This window comes from Durio zibethinus, chromosome 1 (genome assembly GCF_047325235.1).
Source record: "Durio zibethinus cultivar Kanyao isolate XHJ-2024 chromosome 1, ASM4732523v1, whole genome shotgun sequence".
NCBI lineage: Eukaryota > Viridiplantae > Streptophyta > Magnoliopsida > Malvales > Malvaceae > Durio > Durio zibethinus.
This window is the reverse complement of record NC_143162.1, coordinates 10032860-10054171: the sequence shown is the minus strand read 5'-3', so window position 1 is coordinate 10054171 and position 21312 is coordinate 10032860. Positions and strand designations below refer to the sequence as shown.

General features: G+C 30.3%; 1 protein-coding gene across 1 annotated transcript; it reads right to left on the bottom strand.

Annotated features, from left to right (window-relative positions):
* Nucleotides 1-3103: 3103 nt before the first annotated feature.
* On the bottom strand, nt 3104-5450 carry LOC111312086 (small ribosomal subunit protein eS4-like). The gene is made up of 5 exons (XM_022912062.2): nt 5361-5450; nt 4632-4709; nt 4309-4489; nt 3838-3935; nt 3104-3727 (listed from the first exon to the last, which is right to left on the bottom strand). Exons 1-5 carry the CDS (start codon nt 5361-5363, stop codon nt 3299-3301), a joined length of 789 nt encoding a protein of 262 aa, XP_022767797.1. The 5' UTR covers nt 5364-5450; the 3' UTR covers nt 3104-3298.
* Between the last annotated feature and the right edge of the window lie 15862 nt (nt 5451-21312).

Sequence of the window (21312 nt, the reverse complement as noted above, 5' to 3'; positions counted from 1 at the left end):
CACGCTGATATTAACCTATTTTTTAATTGTAACCAGTGTCTTTCTGCTTAGCTTTTTTCAGTTTTCATCATTTGTATCTGCTGGCTGAGCTGAATCACCTAATACCAGCTTATACAAATCTTTGCAGTATAAATGATCCTCCATCATACGCTTTCAAATTGAATAATTTGATGCTGTGAATTTTATCATAAAATCTATATTACCCTTCATAATCTCAAATAGAATTTACTTCTATCTTGGATTGCTTTTGTATCCATGTCTCAAAAAATAATCCCTACTCTGATATCACTTATCGAGCCTAAAGCAATAAACACAATAACATAAAAGCAACATATCGTAATAAACCCACAATAGTAGACAAAATAATAACATAGAAAAAATAAAGTACATCAAAATTTACATGAAAAATACTTTAATGTAAAAGAAAAAATCACAAACCATCAAAAAAATCTTCACTATCAAATAATGGATATACAAAGTTTTTTTCTAACTAAAAATAGAGCTAATCAACAACTAGAGAGATAATTAAAAAAATTTCACGAAATAAATAATTTAACAAATACACTTTAGATTTGTTTTTAGAGAGCTTTTAACATGATTTTCACCGTTAAAAATATAAAACACTAAATCATAAATTTATTGATAAAATTTTAACTCAATCGGATCATAAATCGACTTTTATTTAATCAACTCTCTTTTCTCACTTTTTTTCTTTATCTTTTATGACTTTTTTTCTTTCTTTTTTTCTCAATTTTCGACGCCACACACGCCAAAATCGGCCTCTTTTCTTTATTACGTAGAGCTCTCGGAGAGTGGCCTAAAACACAAGGCCAATGGCCTTTAATTTGTAAAAACTCATGATAATGGGTTGGACCCCTACATTCTCGACACGTTCGATCAAAGAAAGATGAAACCGCACAAAAATGGTTCCATCAACGAAAAGCAAAAGCTATAGTCTACTCTAGAATTGACTGATACTATTTACATCTCAATCAGATAAAGATTTTGTCCTCCAACTCTCCCTTCCCATTGGAGGAATCTTCTTAAAGCTTTAAGCGAAATTAAGATGAGTCTTAAGTTTTATCTAAAACCTCGATAATTTGCACATAAAAGGACATGATCTAGCTTGCCTTAAAACATAATCTGAATCTCCAATAAGAAGGCCTTGTGCTTCTTCTGGTTTTATGGGAATTTGATGGGCAAGAAGAATGAAGCATCTTCCACATCACTTGTATATCTTCATATTCGCCACAAGATTCCATGTCCTTGCAAAGACTTAGCAGCCCCTTCCTATTCTCTGTCATTGTTGCCACAAGTTTTGGTTAGAATAGCAGATATTAGCCTAGAACCAAGAGGTGTATGCATGCTCATGTAAACATAAATCAGGTTTACCTTTGGGCTTTGGTCTTAGACGCGTATTGACCTTTAGAAGTATACATTTCGTTGGAAAAAGAACTGATTGTTTAAAGCGAATCCATCCACTCCACTTCTCCATCTTCAACTCTTGAAGTAGCTCCTCAGCTTCTCCTCTTATTTCCTCCATTATATATATATGTGTGTGTGTGTGTGTGTGTGTTTTCATTCCTAGATTTTCCGTTAGCTATTAAACTAATGCTCCTAAGGAAAACAACAAAATGCATCCGACATGGCAGAAAACAACAATTATCAAGACAGAATAGTCTTTAGTCTACTTAAATTTGATTTCACTATTAATATTGTACCCTTAGTTTCAATGTAGTGAAATCAAAGTCCTACCAACTTTAGCATTGTTAAAAGCAAAATGAGAATTTGTAGCTTCAATTTCTACCTTAAAGATTTTTCTCCATATATCAAGCTTCAAGTGTCTAACCATAGTACTGCGATGCGTTTAAGATGACAGGATTGGTATGTAATAATCAAGATAAGAGTTGATAGTTTTTTCCTATGTCATAATCCCAATGATATATTTGATAATTGAGAGATAGAAGGGGATGGTTAATACCAAATAATGGGGGAAAAGAAACAACTAGAATGGTAAATTTCGATTGATCTATGGAAGAGAAAAAAATAATGTGCTTGTTGGGAAGAAACCGACGGTGAGTAGACAAGTTCATTTGGACGATGCATTTCCCATATATCCTTCCTACCAAAGATTCTCATTTCTAAAAATTTGAAGGGAAGGGGTGGTGGGGCCCTGGTCAAACGGTTGGTTGGATTTTCTTCCAATGCTTTTGTGTTTGTGTAGACACCCCTCACTCCCAACACCTCACATTCAGCATTTAGAGATATTTTAGATGAGCTAAAATGAAGTGATAACAAGAGGTATTAAGTAAAACAAAAATAAAATCCAGCCGTAGAGTTTCATTGAGCTTTAGTTGAAGCAAAGCATAGAAGATTAGCTAGAAGAAGCATGGTGTCATTTGATCCCCTTCGGCATCATCCTTTTTATTTTTTATTTTTTCTGCTTGGCACTATACATAAAGAGAAGACTGAAGCATGTGCATTGCAAGCATTTATGGTAGTGTGGTATCTTTAACTGCCATCCAGGACAACTTACCAACTCTACTTCGTCCAGCCTAACTCTGTTCCTTGGTGTACTATTAATTTTTTGTTCTTTCCCTGATGAAATATTCTAACTCACCCTGCAAAGTTGAACCAAAATCTGCATTTGCTAGAATGCTATCTAATAGGCAATCATAGAAGCTAGCGATAAATGATTACTAATAACCTGAATTCATTTACGTTGAAGTTGGTAATTGCTCTTACAAATGATTACTAGAATGTGTGAACAGAAGTTGATTTTATTTTGTCAGAAGGGTAACAACTATAACCAACCAGAAACTCAAAAAACCATCCGTTATGGTGCACAAGTTTGTTTTTGACAAGTTTCGCGTTCATCGCTTACAATGAAAATGAAAAGAATGGGAATAAATACTATTACATTAGTTTGAGAAAGGCATTCATCCCAAGGAATTCAGAAAAAGGTAAGGGAAGTAAGACTTACGGGGAAAGAAAATTCAACCCAATGATAATAACTTGAATATCAAGAAAAAAAAAGTACATTTTTTTATCAGTAAAAAGGGTGGAGGAAGCAACTCCCAATAAACCAACTAAAGCATTAGTATTCGCGAAAACATAAAAGTATTCAATAATTTATAGCCTGATAAGTAACGAACATCACCCAACAGAAATACTTGAATTGCAAGAAGAAAATAGTTCCCAAAATTTTACCCATAAAATCATAAGTAAAAACAAGACATACAAAATCTCCAAAATAAACTACCGCAGCAAAACATATCTGGATATCTTATGCTAAAGTTTAAACAGCATTTTGGGCTGCAAGCCTCTTCCTAGCTTCCTCAATGATGGATAACTTGATACCTTTGCCCTTAGGAAGGGACAACCACGGCTTTGTTCCTTTTCCAATTGTGAAGACATTACCTAGACGAGTTGCAAACTCATGCCCAGCAGCATCTTGAATATGGATTGTCTCGAAGCTACCCTTGTGCTTCTCCCTGTTCTTAATTACTCCAACACGACCTCTGTTCCTTCCTCCAGTGACCATGACAACATTCCCAACATCAAACTTGATGAAATCAACAATTTTGTTGTTCTCAAGGTCCAGCTTGATGGTGTCATTAGCCTTGATTAAAGGATCTGGGTACCGGATAGTACGACCATCATATGTATTCAGGTATGGAATTCCTTTCTGACCAAACTGGACAGATCGAACCTTGCAAAGCTTAAACTGCAGAACACAAAATATGAACAATATTGTTATACCTACCAGGTTGAAGAGTCTAATGTGATAACAAGAAGAAGATGATAAATCCAAAGCTCTATATAGTGTATTCAAACCTTGGTTTCATCACCAGTGATGGCATGGAGACGGAAACGCCCTTTGGTGTCATAAAGGAGACGGAAGTCCTCATTTGTTTTAGGAATGGACACAACATCTGGCAGACGGTGATAAAGCATGGTTACACAAGATTTGAAGAGAATAATCTTGTAGAGGCGGAGAGAAAGGAGTCAGATCCCAAAAAGGCCGCTCTGAAAGCTAATCTAGGAACATGCCTAGAGCTCAAGTCCACGTCAATGAACATTGCCTAACTAATAGATCTCAGCATGTATTACATAAAAAATTAGAATCCAAGTGTCAATCAATAGACCAGTGCACACATAGATTTGAACATAAAATCCTCATGCCATGTGGAAAACAAAGAAATCAAAGTAAATAAATTTCATTCAATTAAATACTTTGATTATTGGGAATAAAAAAGATTCAACTGAACCAAATTAGTCCAGGAAATATAGAAAAAGTACACATACCCATGAAACCAGCGGGATAGGTCTTATCTGTTCTAACCTTCCCATCTACCATAACATGCCTCTGCATGAGAATAGCAATGACTTCTCTATAGGTGAGAGCATACTTCAATCTGTTTCGCAGAATGAGGATCAATGGCAAGCATTCCCTGGTCTTGTGGGGCCCAGACGATGGCTTGGGTGCCTGAATACAATTAAAAAAAGAAAACAAAATTAAAACAAAGTAGATAAATCAAGCAGGTGGAGGGGACAAAATAAGAACTGAAGGAACAAAGGAAAACAGTAAACTTGTATGGAAGTAAAGGGATCAAGACGATATAGCATACAAAAGCACCACCAAGCTTGTCAAGCATCCAATGCCTAGGGGCATTGAGCCTCTTCAAATGTTTCTTCAACCCTCTAGCCTGTAATGCATCACAAGGAAAATATACTGTAAATGACACTAAAATGTTGTATCCATTTTTGCAGAAGATTTTAACGTAAGGCAAATATTAAAAAAAAACATATATAACAAGAGTGCACATTACAAATTAAAAAATAGTTAAACTACAATAAGCAGATTTTCAACAGTCTAGCTTTGTCTAGCCATTTAAAAATAGCAAATCGCGGAATCAGGAGCAGAGAATTGATCTAAGATTCCATTCAAGTCCTTCTTCCTATAAAAAAATCGCCATTTTCTATCAAATATCACTAACACAAGGAACTAGATCGTTAGCCCCCAAAACCCAGATATCAGCAAGGCATAAATACCAGATCCTATCATTAATAATGGAAATCACAGAAAACACAGAAAGCATAAAGATTCCGAATCAATGAAGCAAGATTTTCAAGTAAGACTACTTCACTTGTTCAGAAAAAAAGGCTTCAAATAACAGTGATTAAACAAACCAATCTGTTATAAACTATTTCCTTTACCAAAAGCAAACAGCAAAAGGATCATGAAATTTCCAGAACAACCAAAACGAAGAAGAAAGAAAAAGGCAGAAAGAGAAAATCAAATGGCACAGATAAAAGAATGAAAGAGCAAATCAAAGTTAAGGAAAGCAAAAACTGACCATCGCTGGTGAAATGCGGCTGTTTTAGCCCAAAGACAGCAGTGTTGATGCTAGAGACCTTCTTTGAAGTGGAAGACGATGGGCGGGGCTACCAGAAACCCTAATCACTCCCGTGTATTTATAGTTGGCTACTAGCTTTTGACCTGGCTCTGGGTATTCATTTAAGAAAAAATTTTAAAAAAATTTTCTTACATTCTAAAAGGACAAATAATAAAATTAATAGAAAATTTAAACAAATAAGACCAATTAGATAATAAGAAATTATAAGTTAAATATGAAACTTTTAAAAAATATTTTGATATTGAACATGAAATTTTCAAAAAAATAATTTCGATACGAAACACGTAAATTAAAAAATATATATTTAATACCATTAAACTTGTTTTAAATAATCTTACACTAATCATTATGTTAAAAAAATAAAATAAATTATTTCAACTTCAATATTTTGTAGTCATTTTCTTTAAAATACAATAGATAAATTTATTTTCTAAAATAATTAGTAAAACTTCTTTTTCTATTAAAAAAAAAGTTGAGACATGAAATTATATAAAAAAGCTAAAGAAAGAATAGTAAAAAACTTCATAAATTTTTAATAATAGGATTACAATAGAAGGAGAGTTTCATGCCTTCATCATTCTTTACCATCATTATTAAAATTTTACACATACAAAATTATTAAAAGGAAAAGAAAAGAAGAGATTTTATGATTTTTTTCTTAAAAAAAAAAAGAATGATAGGCAAAATCTACAAACTTTCAATATTTATAATAGTGATTAAAGGACAAATTAATTAATAACTTAAACACGGATATTTAGTGTACATTGACATAAAAAGAAAATAAATATTTGTAATTTATTTAATTTTAATTTTTGTTTTGAATTTTGAAATATAATTAATGATATATGAGTTATCCAAATAAAGAAAATATATTATTCATATAAGAGAATTTATTTTTTTTATTGGATATTTTGTCATTTATATATCTAATATACATATAATTGCATCCTCTATTACCTAAAATTGTGACATGTGAATTACCATATATGCAGCTTTCATTTTCCATGTAAAACCATTAAGCTACCAAGTCATTCAAATTTAATTATTCTCCTTCTATGTTTTTCATCCCATAAGGTTTAGAGCCGCTTATTTAAAACCTTGAAGAATGTTTTATCTTCCATTCCTAGCCTACTGCTTTTTCAGTGTTTGTATTCCTCTTTCATTTATTTAAAAAAAATGTTTTATTTCTTTATTCAATAGACAATGGGGTCTTTGAAATAATCTTTACAGCTTGAAAGAGATGAATTTGCACTATTCAAAATTTTCATATAAGTAATCGATTGTCTCCCTGCTCATTATTACCTATTTATTGTTTTCAATTTTCATTTCCAAGAAAAAGCCATTCAGCTAACTTTTTGTAAATATAAATATTTTTTCACTTAATTTTTTTTTTTAAATTGTTCTCTATATAGTAGATTAAGGTTTTTTTTTTTTTTTTTTGGCTCTATTGATGATCTGCTAAATATCTTCTTTTTCAACATGTTTTCTATGGAGAATATTTTATCAAAGGTATATTACTTCTAATTGAAAACATTTTATCCTTCTTTTTTGGTTCCCTTATCCCTTAACCTGTAGGCAACTCATCGAAAAACATGGTCACTATAAAGGAAACTATTAAATCATGGTTATTTCAAGCTAAAAAATAATGTTGAGATTTTAATTTGAATTTTTTTTTTGTAGTTTGTGTTCGAATAAATATTTCCCTATAATAACTCATTCATTTCCCTATTGATTCTAATTATCAGTCATTTTTTTAATTCAATTTTTTTTAAAAAAATTATTATGTTTGCTCTATTGGATTTAGGTCTTATGGTATTCTGTGTTTCTGGAATATTTAACTGGTACGTTCATCCTCATAAGTGAAAAAGGAAGGTTACCTTTTAACTGGTACGTTTATCCTCATATTTAACTGGTACGTTGAAAAAGGAAGGTTACCTTTTTGGAATGTATAGGTTAGTGTGGATTGTTTTATAAAATAGTTTCATGTTTTATGTTTGCTATGCACAGATATTAGAAGTATCCTTTTTGTCTTTGGTTAGTGTTTGTAATTTTTCCCATATTATTTTTCCCATAAATGTTTTAGCTTTGTTAATTGCCATTCCATATTGAAAATATTTATATGAAAAAATGTCTTTCAAGTTTCAATGTCCTTGATGATGCGAAACTTAGGCTAAGAAATCATGGTTCAAAATGGAGATTTGCTTAGCATTTCAATGGCTAATAAGACCATTATTGTAGTTAAAATACAAAAAAAAAAAATCATGTAAAATTGTGGCATGAACTTTTGCATATCATGATGATATCAAATATGTTTGAGAAACCCTAAACCCCCAATTCCATTATTTAGCTTTAAATATCGATTTAATGATGTAGCTTTTAGTGTCTTTTAAATTTTTATGTACTTAATGCCTCTTTCATTCCCTACTTATTTGTTCGATGAAGAATTATTAGCTGAAAAGCCAAGAACAAGGTATGCTATCATTGAATAAATTTAATGTTAAAAACATATTTTAAAAAATAATAATACACCATTTCATGCTTTTTTAAATAAGAAAGGAAAAGAGATTGCCATTGAAGAACCTTTTACAAGAAAGGTATGACCAATACATAACTTACATACTTTGATCAAATAGACTTACTAAATCACAGATTTAATACATAAACTCAACTAAATATTAACTAAATATAACCTTTTTGTAATTGAATATAACATTTTTGTAAACACCCCATTCTGTTTAGGGCTTTAAATCAAATGATCCAACTGTTTGGCTCGTTTGGGTTTATGCTTGTTTGGATTGATGGGCCGTTGAAATATTTATTGGGTTTTCAGATTTCGAATGGACCCATCCAATTGGTATTTGGGTTTTAAGTCCAGCAGATAATTTTTGGGCTTTGGGCCCAACAAGTGGTTCTACTAGTTTTTCCATTTAGGTTCAAGCTTTGGCCCAGTAGTAGTTTTTATTGATAGTTTTTTTTTTTACTTTAATAAAAATTAAATAAAAATAAAATAAAAATAAAATAAAATAAAATAATTTATTGAGATAGTGTCCCAAAAATCAAATTGGGCAAAATCATGGATGTTACATGAAAAATAATGGTAAATTTTTGGATCAAATGATTTTAGGAAAGCAAACCCAAATTACAGATGATCAAATCATCCTTAATTTAGGGATTCAATTGAATTATTTTTTCTAGAATTAAAAGGAATTAAATCCCTATATGCATCATTCCAACACAGCCAAAAAAATAGAGAAATTATACAAAATTTACAGAGAGAAAATTATACAAAAATTATAGAAAAATTTTCTAGCAATAAGAGGGTTGTTGAATTTTTGGCTTTATTTTAGTTTTGGGTTTTTGCTTTTGATTTAGGTTGTTTTTGGATTTTCTAGGTTTGATTCCTTGTTCTCACTATAGAAGATTAGGTTTTTAGTGATTTTTTTTTCACGTTTAGCGACGTTTATAAATACTACTAAAATATTAGTGGCATTTGTCAAAAATGCTGCTAAGAGTGTTGGCAATACCTACATCGGGGAAAAAACGATGTTTCTCTAAAAACACTGCTAAATTTAGCAGCATTTATAGTAGAAAATACCACTAAATTTAGAGGCATTTATAGTAGAAAGTGTCGCTACATTCAACATTTTTAGGCACAAACGCTGCTAAATTAAGAAAATTATGTTTTTTCAAATTTTCTTTTAATATTGATTATTATCATTAAATAAATAATAATAAAAGAAATAAAAATGAACTTAAATTCATAAACTGAATATTATAAATACATAGTTTGTTCCAATATGGATGGAACACAAAGTTTAATACATGCAATAGCATTCAAATTATTTTAGTACATTAACCAAAAATCTAAAATGTATGACATTGATGGCTACATAGATTTGGAATACTATTATTTGATGAAAGATTTTTCTCACCTTGGTCACTAGTGTGCTCAAGAACCTACTAACTTAATCTTGACTTTTGCATCCAACTCTTATCCATTCAGTTGCTACATTATTAGACCAAAATTACGTAATTAAATTAGATGAAAATGAACTATAACATACTTAATTATACTAAGTATTAAATAAAAAATAATAACAAGATGATATCAGAGATAACCTATTACAATGCAGAAAAAAAAAAAAACTATTGATATCATGCATTGATATCATGTTTTTTAAACAATGCAAAAAATGAACAGAGATAACATCAACAAAAAATTTATATAAAATTTAATATAATATTCATACCTCTAAAAACCTACACTGTAATAGAAGAAGATTAAGTATATGACAAATATTTTATATTATAGTATTCACAAATTACTACAAATGTCTTTTTTTTGGTTTTCTATCTTCTATTGTTGATGGTTTCATGTACAACGAATCCTTTCAAGCAAGATTAAGTCATTTCATCAAACACCATAATCTAGAAAAACAAATAAAACAAATGCCAAGATGAGATAAAAAAACATAATAGACTATTTCAGAATGGTTTCATAAGGATATCCTGAATGAATCAACAAATTCATATTAAGTAACAATATTTTAGTAATTTCAAAAATATTTTGTTGAAAAAAAAAACTAAACCTAAAATTTCATTTGTGTTTGTAATTAAATTCAACTTTCAATTTCAAGTTTTTCAAAGAAAAACCCTATTTCTTTCACTTTTCTGTTTTATCTTGAATATTTTTCATCAACCAAATAAAACCAAACTTAGAATTGCAGTAATGAAATAAATTGGTAAAAAAAGAAAAAAAACGGCTAAAAACTAAAAATTGCTAATGTTGAAATAGAGCATACCAATGTAGCTTAAACGGTGGCAAAAATGCAACAAATCAGACAGAAAATTTAGGGATTTGACTCAAAATGCAAAAAAGATAACTTGAAATTTACAAAAATAAAAGGAAAAAAGATGAAAATTGACCATAAAATGACTGAAATTTAGGTAGAAAATGAGAAAAAAATGACCCAAAATGAGCAAAAATGAAAGAAATGAGTAGAGAAAAAAAAAGTAAAAAGAGGGTCTTATGGGTTTGAAATTTTTAAAAAATTTAGTAGTAGGAAAGTGGGATTATTGAAGACATTTTTGGCCAAAAATACCTTCAATAATCCCTTTCAATTTTTTTGGAGATTATTTAAGGCGTTTCTAACAAAAAAAATGCTTTCAATAATCTATTCCAAATGTTTTGGGGATTATTGAAGCTGTTTTTAATCAGAAAACACCTTGAATAATCCTTTACAAAAAAATTAAATGGGGTTATTCAATGCGTTTCTAGTAAAAAAACATCTTGAATAATCTCATTTAATTAAAAATCAAAGTATATAGTGACGTTTAGGTCAACAAATGCCACAAAATATATTTTTAGTGATGATTTTAAATTTAAACATTTATATATAAGAATTTAGTGGCATTTAAAAAAAGCCCCTAACCTTATAAAAACACAAAACTTTATAGTGTTTATTTAAAAATACCACTAAAAAATAGTCACTAAATCTCCATTTTCGTGTAGTATTTGCTATTTTTTTTTTTTTTGGATTGCTAAAGTTTATGGGTTTGAATTCAAATTCGGAGGGATTTTCTAAGTTTTTATGAAAATGTGTTCGAAGTTGCCAGTGGTGTTTAAAGTTTTTGGCAATCAAAATATGGAATTTCCACCATCTTTTGGAAATTTTTGTCATATTCTGGGTTTATTTGCTTTTGTCGATTAAAGCTTTAGAGAGAGAAACAAAAAAAATCCAAGTTAGAGAAAAAATGAAAATTTGAAATTTGAAAGAAGAAAGAGGAATTTTTTGCTTGTGAAAGCAAACCAAAATGCACCATTTCATTAATAGAGGTGCATGTGTTTTTGTTAATTTGACCTAGTACCAATGCTTGCGACCTGTCCTCAGTGCACGACTCAGTTCAACATTAATTCCAAGTTAAGCTGAGGTATACAGGCCAAGCCAGTTCAGCCTCCCTTTTATGATTGAAGCCAAGCTACTTCTCCTAGGCAAGCTGAGCCAAATTCAAGTATTTTGTTTGTTTTCTATTTATTTTATTTATTTATTCCTTCATTTGTTTATTTATTTATTTCTTTATTTATTCTTCAAATACTTTCTTTTGTAAAAATATATTTGAATAAAAATAGCCTTAAAAATATATTATAGGGCTAATTTTTATATTTAAAAAAAAAGATTTTACCAACACAGAGAAATTATGCAAAAATTACAAAAAGAAAAATATATAGAAAATATAGATAACTTTTCTAGCAATTAGAAGGTTTTTGAATTTTTGGCTCGATTTTGGTTTTGGGTTTTTTCTTTTGATTTAGTCTGTTTTTGGATTTTCTAGGTTTGATTCCTTGTTCTACTTTTTTTTTGTATTCTAATTACTAAAGTTTCTGCGTTTGGATCCAAATTCTAAGGGATTTTCTAGGTTTTTTTGAATATGTGTTTAAAGTTGCCAGTGGTGTTTAAAGTTTTTGGTGGCTAGAATCTAGAATTTTCATTGTCTACTAGAAATTTTTGTCATATTTTGGGTTTATTTGCTTTTTTCGATTGAAGCAGTAGAAAGAGAAGCAAAGAAAATCCAAGTTAGAGAAAGAATGAAAATATGAAATTTAAAAGAAGAAAGAGAAAATTTTAGCTTTTGAAAGCAAACCAAAATGCACAATTTCATTAATAAAAGTTCACGTGTTTTTGTTAAACCAACCTGATACATATACTTACGACTTATCCCCAGTGCATGACCCAATTCAACATTAATTCCAAGTCAAGCTAAAGCATACAAGCCAAGCCAGTTCAACCTTCGTTTAGTGCTTGAAGTCAAGCGGAATTCAAGTATTTTGTTTTTTTTTTCTGCTTTATTTATTTATTTATTTATTTGTCCATTTATTTGTTTATTCTTCGAATACTTTCTTTTGTAAAAACATATTTGAATAAAAATAGCCTTACCAATAAATTGGAGGGCTAATTTTTTTATTTAAAAAACAAGGTTTTACCAACATAGTAGAGAACTTTATAAGTTTCTAAAAAAAATTTTCTAAATCTTAAGAAAAAAACAAAAAATAGAAAAGCTAGTTTTTTTTTTTTTTTATAAAATCCTACCAACATATTGGAGGATAATTTTTAACAAAAAATTTTATCAACATACTGAAAGATATTTCTGACAAGAAACCATGTTTATAGAAATTTATTACCTAAATGAATCCAATGAAAGAGCCTCTTCAAAGTGTGGCAAATAGTCTTCTTGAATACTTCTAAGATGAGAAAATATTCTTAAATTATTACCAACATATTGGAGTAATTTAAGAAAAATTTTCAATATTAAAATTATTTGGTAAATTCTAAATATATTTTAAGGCTTGGATAATTTGAAATCAAACTGATATCATCCTTTGGATGGGTGGTGAGAAGGTGCTATAATTTTTCTCACTTATAACCGTACTCTTGAACTTAAAATTTAGTTTTGTAAACTAGAATCTACCATTTAAAGATGCTTAAGTCAAGCTTTGAACCTCTTTTTTAAATGAGACAGATTTAGTTAGGTGGCCAATCATACTTAAGCAAAAAAGATTAGTGGCGACTCTTAAAGTTTACGTCTGGCGATAAGTTCATGGATCTATACTTTATAACAGTTTAGCGACTTCACTGGGGATATCAAGAGTCAAGCTAGTAAATGATTTCTTGTTATTCAAGCCTAATTTAATAAATTTAAGAAAATTTTCCTTTGTTTATATTTTATTTATCTTTTAATTATATATGTCATTCATTTGTATATGCATAACATGAACTTTATAACCGAGTTTCATCCTTTAAAAAGGATTAAAGTACCTACACCTTCATGAGATTTCATGTCTTCATATGGGTTAGCGAAACACTCTCACTCAAATTAAACCTTTTCTGTTTGTAGCCTATAATGGGTAAAAATTAGGGTGTCTTACTAGTTTGTGATAGAAAATGATGTAAGGAACAATTTAAAAACCTTTATAAATAACTCAAACCACATATAGTTAACTTTATGAGCTTAACCCATAGGTAGAGCCATGTTCCCTTAACCTTTTAGACTTAACCCTGAGTTAGTCTCATGTTGTTGTTGTATTTATTTATTAATATGTTTATATTGAAAAAATTAACAAATTTTTTTATTTTTTTCCTTTGTTTTGTATATCTATAAAACATTCATATAGATTGCATAATATACCTGCCCCAAAGATATTTTCAACAGGAGTTTTCATGGAATCCACTAAACATCTAGTTTATACCTCGTCTATGTTATTTGAGTGTAAGTCACCTAATTATTTGAAGGTAGAATCAGAAAAAAGGCAATGAAAGGAAGAAGGTTGTTTACCATCTGATATGTTTCCACTCTACCCTAAAAAGTTCATTTGCTCCTCAAACAAAATGATTTGAAGGACTTGTCAGACATATTAAAAAGTATGAGTCAGTTTAGATAGTCAATCTTTTGTGAGAAGTATGGCCATATTACAAATTTTCTTTTAGTGGTAATTGAAAATTTTCTTATTAAAGCAACGATACAATTCTGAGATCCTTCATATAAATGCTTTATTTTTAATGAGGTTAACATGACACCGACTATAAAGGAGTATTCTACATTGATGGGTTTACATCTCCAATCACCATGTAAGATATATGTCAGGAGATAGAAACCAACATCTCACAAGAAATTAGTAGATCTTATAAAAGTAAAAAATGATAGATATGAATGTATAGGTTCAAGAAAGAAATGACCACATTTATCTACCTTGCAAGATTTTTTTGTGATTTCATCACAAAACATTTGAATAATGATTAAGGGTTGGATATATTTGCTTTTGCTATATATGACATGATAGTTTTTCCTAAAATTTTAGGTCATATTGACATAGAAATGATTAATTTTTTCTGGCATATGGAAAAAGGTTACAATCCATCTTCTATTATTTTAGCTAAAACAATTAGATCGTTAAATTATTGTCATAAAAAAGGTAAAGGGCGTTTTGTTGGATGTGTGTCATTACTATATTTTTGGATGAAAAGTTACTTTGAGTGTAAGAAGAATGCATTTTTGAAACTTACCTACGCAATTGAGCCCTAATTAAAGAGTTTTGTAAAAGTGAATGGTCGAAACCCAAATCTAAGGAGGAATGGTTGGTCCTACTACAAGTTCTTACTTGTACCCATGTGAAATGGTTAATTCTATGGATGAATCGATGTTAAATCAATGTGAAAATAAGACTGGGGTCCCATTTTTAGGTTTATGAGGAGTAACAAGTTATGCACTACTTATGGTTTAAAATCTATATGAGGCTAAACAGCTCATTCTTGTGAGACACAAGCTCACTCAATCAAATTTTTTATATAATGAGTTTAAAATAATATAAAAAGTGGATAATATGATCAAGGCATGAAAGAAGCCTAAAAGAGTGAGTTCTAAGCCGTTTACTGATAAGGTCATTCATGGATATTTAGTGTGAAAAGCCAAAAGAAACAAGGAGGTTGTGTTTACTCTCAAAGATCATCGTCAACCAGTGAACCAGGAGTTGGATGAGACACCTTCAGAGTTAGAATTTGCAAAGAAAGAATTTGAAGCTAAGAAAGACAAGATGAAATAAAAGATTCAAAGGCTTAAAAAAGAGAGAAAGTAATGGAAAGTAAATGTAGAAAAACTAGAAATCAAAGTCCACAAGATTTCAAAGAATGTGATATAATGGTTAATAATTTGGGTGAACTACACCAACAACATAAGAAGTTAGAAACTAAGAGTACAACCCAAAAGGTTGTTAAAGAATAGGACATTACCCTTAATGAGTTGATGGAGTTACGTCAAAAGCATAATAAGCAACGTATCCAAGTGAAATCTAAAGAAATAAACACCATTAATTTAACTTGTAAGAATAAAATGTTGAAAAGAGAATATTCTCAGATAAAGGATAAAAATGTTAAAGCCTAAAAGGAGAATGAGATGTTTAAAAAGTATATTCAGACATTGAAGTAGAAGTTGAATGAGCAAAAAGACCATGTCATGGCATACATAAGAAAGCATAGGAAATTATCATACCAAGTATGATTTGACAAAAAAAAAATTAAAAAGACAAAGGTATATAAAGCATCTTGTAACTCAAATAAGCAAGGTAGTGATCAAGGTAAAAGAAATAGTGAAAGAGGCTAAGGCATTGAAAACATTGGTCACACTAGTAGGAGAGCATGGACAGCATCTGTTGAACTTCATTGAGAAAGCCAAGGATTAATGTGAGTAAATTAAATGATTTTACAAGTGGAGAATAATAGACTCAGTGTAAAATAGACTTTTTTGAAATAAATGAAAGTCCATTTTTGTTGAAAATCATTAAAGGGTAAATTTTTTTTTTATGCATGCATTCATTTATAATTAATTTTTAATCATGTTAGTTCATAATAAAATCACTAATTTAAGATTGTGGTACACAAAGTTCAAAGATAGCTTAACACCATTATAACATCTGAACCCAAGCTAAAAGAATGGAACAAGACAATGCAAGCCATGTTGAGAAATTAAAAAAAGCTCAAGAGAAAATTAAAAAAGATCTGAGAAAAATCCTTAAAGTATTAGGCAAGTTGAATAAAGGAAAAACAGTAAATAAGATGTTTTTCATGATCATCCTGATTCTTCATATCCTTCAAGTTATTGCCTGTATCAGAATAAATCCATTCCAAGCTTTTCATCACAACAATTTACATTTTTGATTGGTTATACTTACTCAGGAATGTCGCTTGCACCCAGTCAAGAGAATGTCCAAAGCTATATTAACCCTACCTTCATTGAAAAAATAGTTGAACCAATCTAAGCTTCCAACTTGGATGATCCAAAAGAGAGGCTAAAATTGAAAGTGACTGAGTCTTTGGAGGACTCAAAAGCTTATCACAAGATGAACAAGCTCAATGAGAGATTATGAACTATGAAAGGAATTGATTCTGATGGGTTTTGTCTAGCTTCAAATGTGATTATACCACCAAAATTTAAAGTATCGTAGTCCAAAAAATATGACAATATGAAATATCCCATGATGTTTGTTACAATTTACTATCGTAAGATAGTAGCTTACACTAGTAATGAGAAACTGATCATGCATGTATTTTAAGATAGTTTAACTGGTTTTGCTATAAGATAGTACATCCAGTTGGATAAAACTCGCATCTAATATAGAAGGAATTGGCTTACTATTTTATCAACCACTACTGTCATATCATAGATTTAGCTCCTAATCACCTTTTTTTACAGAGTATCAAAAAGATGACAATAGAATCATTTAAGGAATATGCTCAAAGATAGCAAGATGTAGCTGCTTAGGTCTAGCCATCCTTAACTAAAGAAAAGACAATGGTTTTATTTATGAGCATTCTGAAGTCGTCATATTATGAGAAGACAATAAGGAATGTAACTAAAAATTTTACTAATATGGTGATTTCAGGCAAGATCATTGAAAATGCCATTAAAATGGAAAGCTTGAAGGAAAAGAGTCATGTACTACTAAAAGAATGCCCAAAAAAAAAGAAAAGTAAAACTTAAGCTGTGAGTTTCAAAGGATAGCAATTCATGAACTATACTCCTCATCCATAACCCATTTTTCTTGCATACTACCCCCATCATAAATAATGCTTCAATTTTCCCATTCTAAATAGTTTCACAACCTTTTTATTCACCACCTATTAACTAACATTCAGACCACTTACCAACACATACAACCCTAGCACCTTTCCTGCTGCAAGACCTTTTATGTGCCTATCAAACCCAATAAGTGGTCCAAAGGAACCATAAAACAATCGAGAGAAGCCTACATTCAATCCTATTCTCATGACTTATATAGAATTTTACCTAAAATCTACAATAATCATTTGATTTCTTATCTCCGTATAAAGCCACTTTAGCCCTCTTACCCTAAGTAGTACGATCCTGCTACTCTTTATGATTATCATTTTGGAATCGTAAGCCATTCCACTAAAAATGAACCACTTTGAAACATAAAGTGCAAAATCTAATCAAAGATATCTTGATTAATTTTGATACTAGTGAGAAAACAACACCCAATGTCAGCAGTAATCCATTACCCAATCATATAGTAAATGCTTTAAAAAAAGATAAAAAACATTGTATGAAAAATAGGATATGGGAGATTAAAACTCCATTCAGTCAATTGAATGATGTTTTATATGAGGCTGGGATGATACAACCAGTAAACCCATGTACTTATCATGAAAGATACATCCCAAACCAAAGGTGTAAGTATCATAGTGATGTTCTTAGCCATTCTATTAAAACTTACAAATAATTTCATAAAGAGGTAATAAAGTTCATGGATTCTTATCAAATTAGGCTATGTGAAAAGGAAGAAATTTTAAAAAGTGCTAAAGTGTTTATGACTGATAAGTCAAAATAAATACCGAAGCTAATAACCAATTATTGTGGCAAAAAGCCAAAATCAATCATAGATAGGCTTATTCCTAAACCAATGACCTTCAAAGTATTGAGTCCATTCTCTTATAAGGATGAGAAGGTAGTGCCATGGAGGTATGGTTGTCATGTGACAATTCAAAGATAATAGGAGACCATGCCTAAGCCAAATGCTACAAATTAACTGGTATAGGTGGCATAACCCGAAGTGAAAAATGTTATTCTTAAAAAATGCTAAAAAGGGTAAGAAATGAGAAAATAATAGTGGTGAAAAAGCAAGTTGAGTAAAAGTTAATTTCAAAAATGGATAATTCAAGACTAGTGTCTAAAAAAAAAGCCTGTGAGTTCTTGAAATTGATAAAGCATAGTAAATATTTTATGGTAGAGTAGTTAAATAAGATGCCAGTTAGGATCTCTTTGTTATCATTGTTATTGAATTTTGAATCACATCGTAATACCTTATTACAGGTGTTAAATCAGGCTTAAGTGACATACAATGTATCGGTAAAGTATGTGAACCATTTGGTAAAAAATTTAGTGGTGTTACATTATATAGCCTTCAGCGATGATGATATCCCACCAAAGGGAAAAAGAAGCACAAAGGCTCAGCATATTACTATTAAATATAAGAGTCACACTATACCTAAAGTGCTTATTGACTACGGCTCTGCTATTAATGTTATGTTTATGTCCATTTTAGCAAGGTTACCCATTAATACATCTCACATAAAAAGCAACCATATGATTGTCAAAGCTTTTAATGAGACTAGGCATGAGGTATTGAGAGACATTGAGATGCCTTTGTAGATTGGGCCTTGTACATTTAATGAAAAATTTTAGGTTATGGATATCTTCCAATCTTATAATTATTTGCTGGGTAGGCCATGGATTCAGGTGGCAGGTGATATTCCCTTTTCTTTACACCAAAAAGTCAAGTTCAATATGGAGGGTCAGCTTGTGATCGTGGTTAGAGAAAAAGATTTGTTAGTGACTCAGCCTATGAATACTCCTTATGTAGAAACTATAAAAGAATCATTGAAGTGTTTTTATCGATCCTTTGAGCTTGTCAATATTATGGGTAAGGGATCTAAATTAAATCAATCAGATTTCACTAAGATCATGGTCAGTCAAATTGTAAATAATGGTTGGTATCTTGGAGTTGGACTGGGTAAACATTTATAAGGAATAAAGGAACCACCAATGATAATAGATAATAATAAAAGACTAGGCCTAGGATATGAAGTTGAAGAATGAGAAATGAAGAGGATGTGAGACAATAGAAAAAGAAAAATGATGGCAAAAAATGTACTGATGGTCATTCCATATTTGTATAAAACCTTTAAGCTAGGAGAATATATTTTTCCAGGATCAAAGAAAGCTGTTGAGGAGGAATTGAGCATGGATGAAGCTTTCATCAAACTGTCCATTCAAATGATAGGCCAAGAAGATAAAAGAGTCCAAGAGGAAAAGATGTAAGTCCATCTATGTCCACTAGGCTTTTAGTTGAAAAATTGGAGTGTCATCAAAATGCTTACTGTCATTGATACCTATCTAATGTAATTATAACTCCCAATTGCTTATACCCAAAAACATTGGGATGGTTTTTCATTATGCGCCATATATAATTTATTATTTCAATAAAAGAATAGGAGTGTGCATGTCCATTCATTTCTTTTATTATTTTCAATTTTCAATTTTGTTTTAGCCAAAGCATTTCACCAATTCTTCCTATTTCATTCAATTTCAAATCCTCAAATGAATATGAAGATAATTATGATAACAATCAATGATTTATTTTTGAAAATTCAATTAATGTTGATGACCTTGAAGAATACACTTTGCCTCTAGACCTAATGAGATTGATTGAATATAAGAATAAATCTATTAAGCCTCATCAAGACTCATTAGCATGATAATTTAGAGGATGATGAGAATAAGAAAGAAGTTAAGGTCGGCACATCACTTTTGTTGGCTAATAAACAAAGGTTAGAGGATCTACTTCGAGAGTTTGTGGATGTGTTTGCTTAGTCCTATCAGGATATGCCCAAGTTTAGCATTGAAATAGTGGAACATAGGTTACCCTTCAAGCTAAAATGTAGGTTAGTCCAATAAAAGTTAAGATGAATGAAGTTTAAAATGCTATCAAAGATTAAAAAAATAGTAAATAAGTAGTTTAATACAAGCTTTCTATAAGTGACCAAATATCTTAAGTGGATAGCTAATATAGTACATGTTCCTAAGAAGGATGAGAAGGTACAAATGTGTATTGATTATCACGATTGAATAGAGCTAGCCTGAAAGATAATTTTACTCTACCCCATATTGACACATTAGTGGATAATACAACTAATCATTCTTTGTTTTTTTTTTCATTAATGGATTCTCAAGATATAATCAGATAAATATGGCTATGGATGATATGGAGAAAACTACTTTCATACCCATGTAAGGTATCTTTTATTACAAAGTTATGCCCTTTAGATTGAAAAATACTAGGGTAACTTATCAAAAAGCTATGGTAACACTTTTTCATAACATGATGCAGAAAAAAATTGAGGTGTATATGGATGATATAATCATAAAATCTCGTAAAGGAGAGAACTATATAGCTAACCTTATAAAGTTGTTTGAAAGGTTAATAAAGTTCCAACTCAAGGTAAATCCATCCAAATGTACATTTAGAGCTAAGTCAAGAAAGTTGCTAGACTTCATGGTTAATGAAAGAAGGATTGAAGTTGATCTAAACAAGATATGTGCCATCCAAAATTTATTTCCTTCAAGCACGTCGAAAGAAGCCCAAAGATTTTTTGGTAGATTGAATTAGATCTCTCGGTTCATTTTTAACTTTCTTTCAAATGTGATCCCATTTTTAAGCTCTTTTAAAAGAATAATCCTGGTGAATAGAATAAATAATGTCAGGCAATTTTTGATAAGATCAAGCAGTACTTGTCAAATCTTCTAGTGTTGGTATCACCTATTTCAGAAAGATCGTTAATTTTGTATTTGATTGTATATGAGAAGTCAATGGAATGTATGCTAGGGTAACAAAATGAGTTTGGAAAGAAATACAAGAACTATTTACTACTTGAGCAAAAAATTTATAGAATATGAGTCTAAGAATTCATCATTAGAGAAAATGTATTGTGTTTTAGCTTAAATAGCTAAAAGACTCAAACAATATATGCTCTACCATACCACTTGGCTTATAGCCAAATTAGACCCAATTAAGTAAATCTTTAAGAAACCATCATTGCCTAAAAGGATTACAAGATAGCAAGTGATGCTATCGAAATATGACATCATATATGTAAGCCAAAAAATAATTAAAGGAAGTGCCATAGTAGAATTTTTTATAGATCACATTGTTGAAAGTTATGAGCCAATAAGGTTTAATTTTTCAAACAAAATTTAATGGTTATCTTTGACTTGAAAGAAGAGGATGACAATAAAAAGTCTTGAAAAATGTACTTTAATGGTGTTG

What these genes read in the sequence shown, in the direction of transcription:
- LOC111312086 (XM_022912062.2), bottom strand. An exon ending in ACAAGCTTGGTGGTGCTTTT is followed by an intron (nt 4,490 to 4,631) that starts GTATGCTATATC and finishes AATTGTATTCAG; the next exon opens with GCACCCAAGCCATCGTCTGG. An exon ending in CTATCCCGCTGGTTTCATGG is followed by an intron (nt 3,936 to 4,308) that starts GTATGTGTACTT and finishes ACCGTCTGCCAG; the next exon opens with ATGTTGTGTCCATTCCTAAA.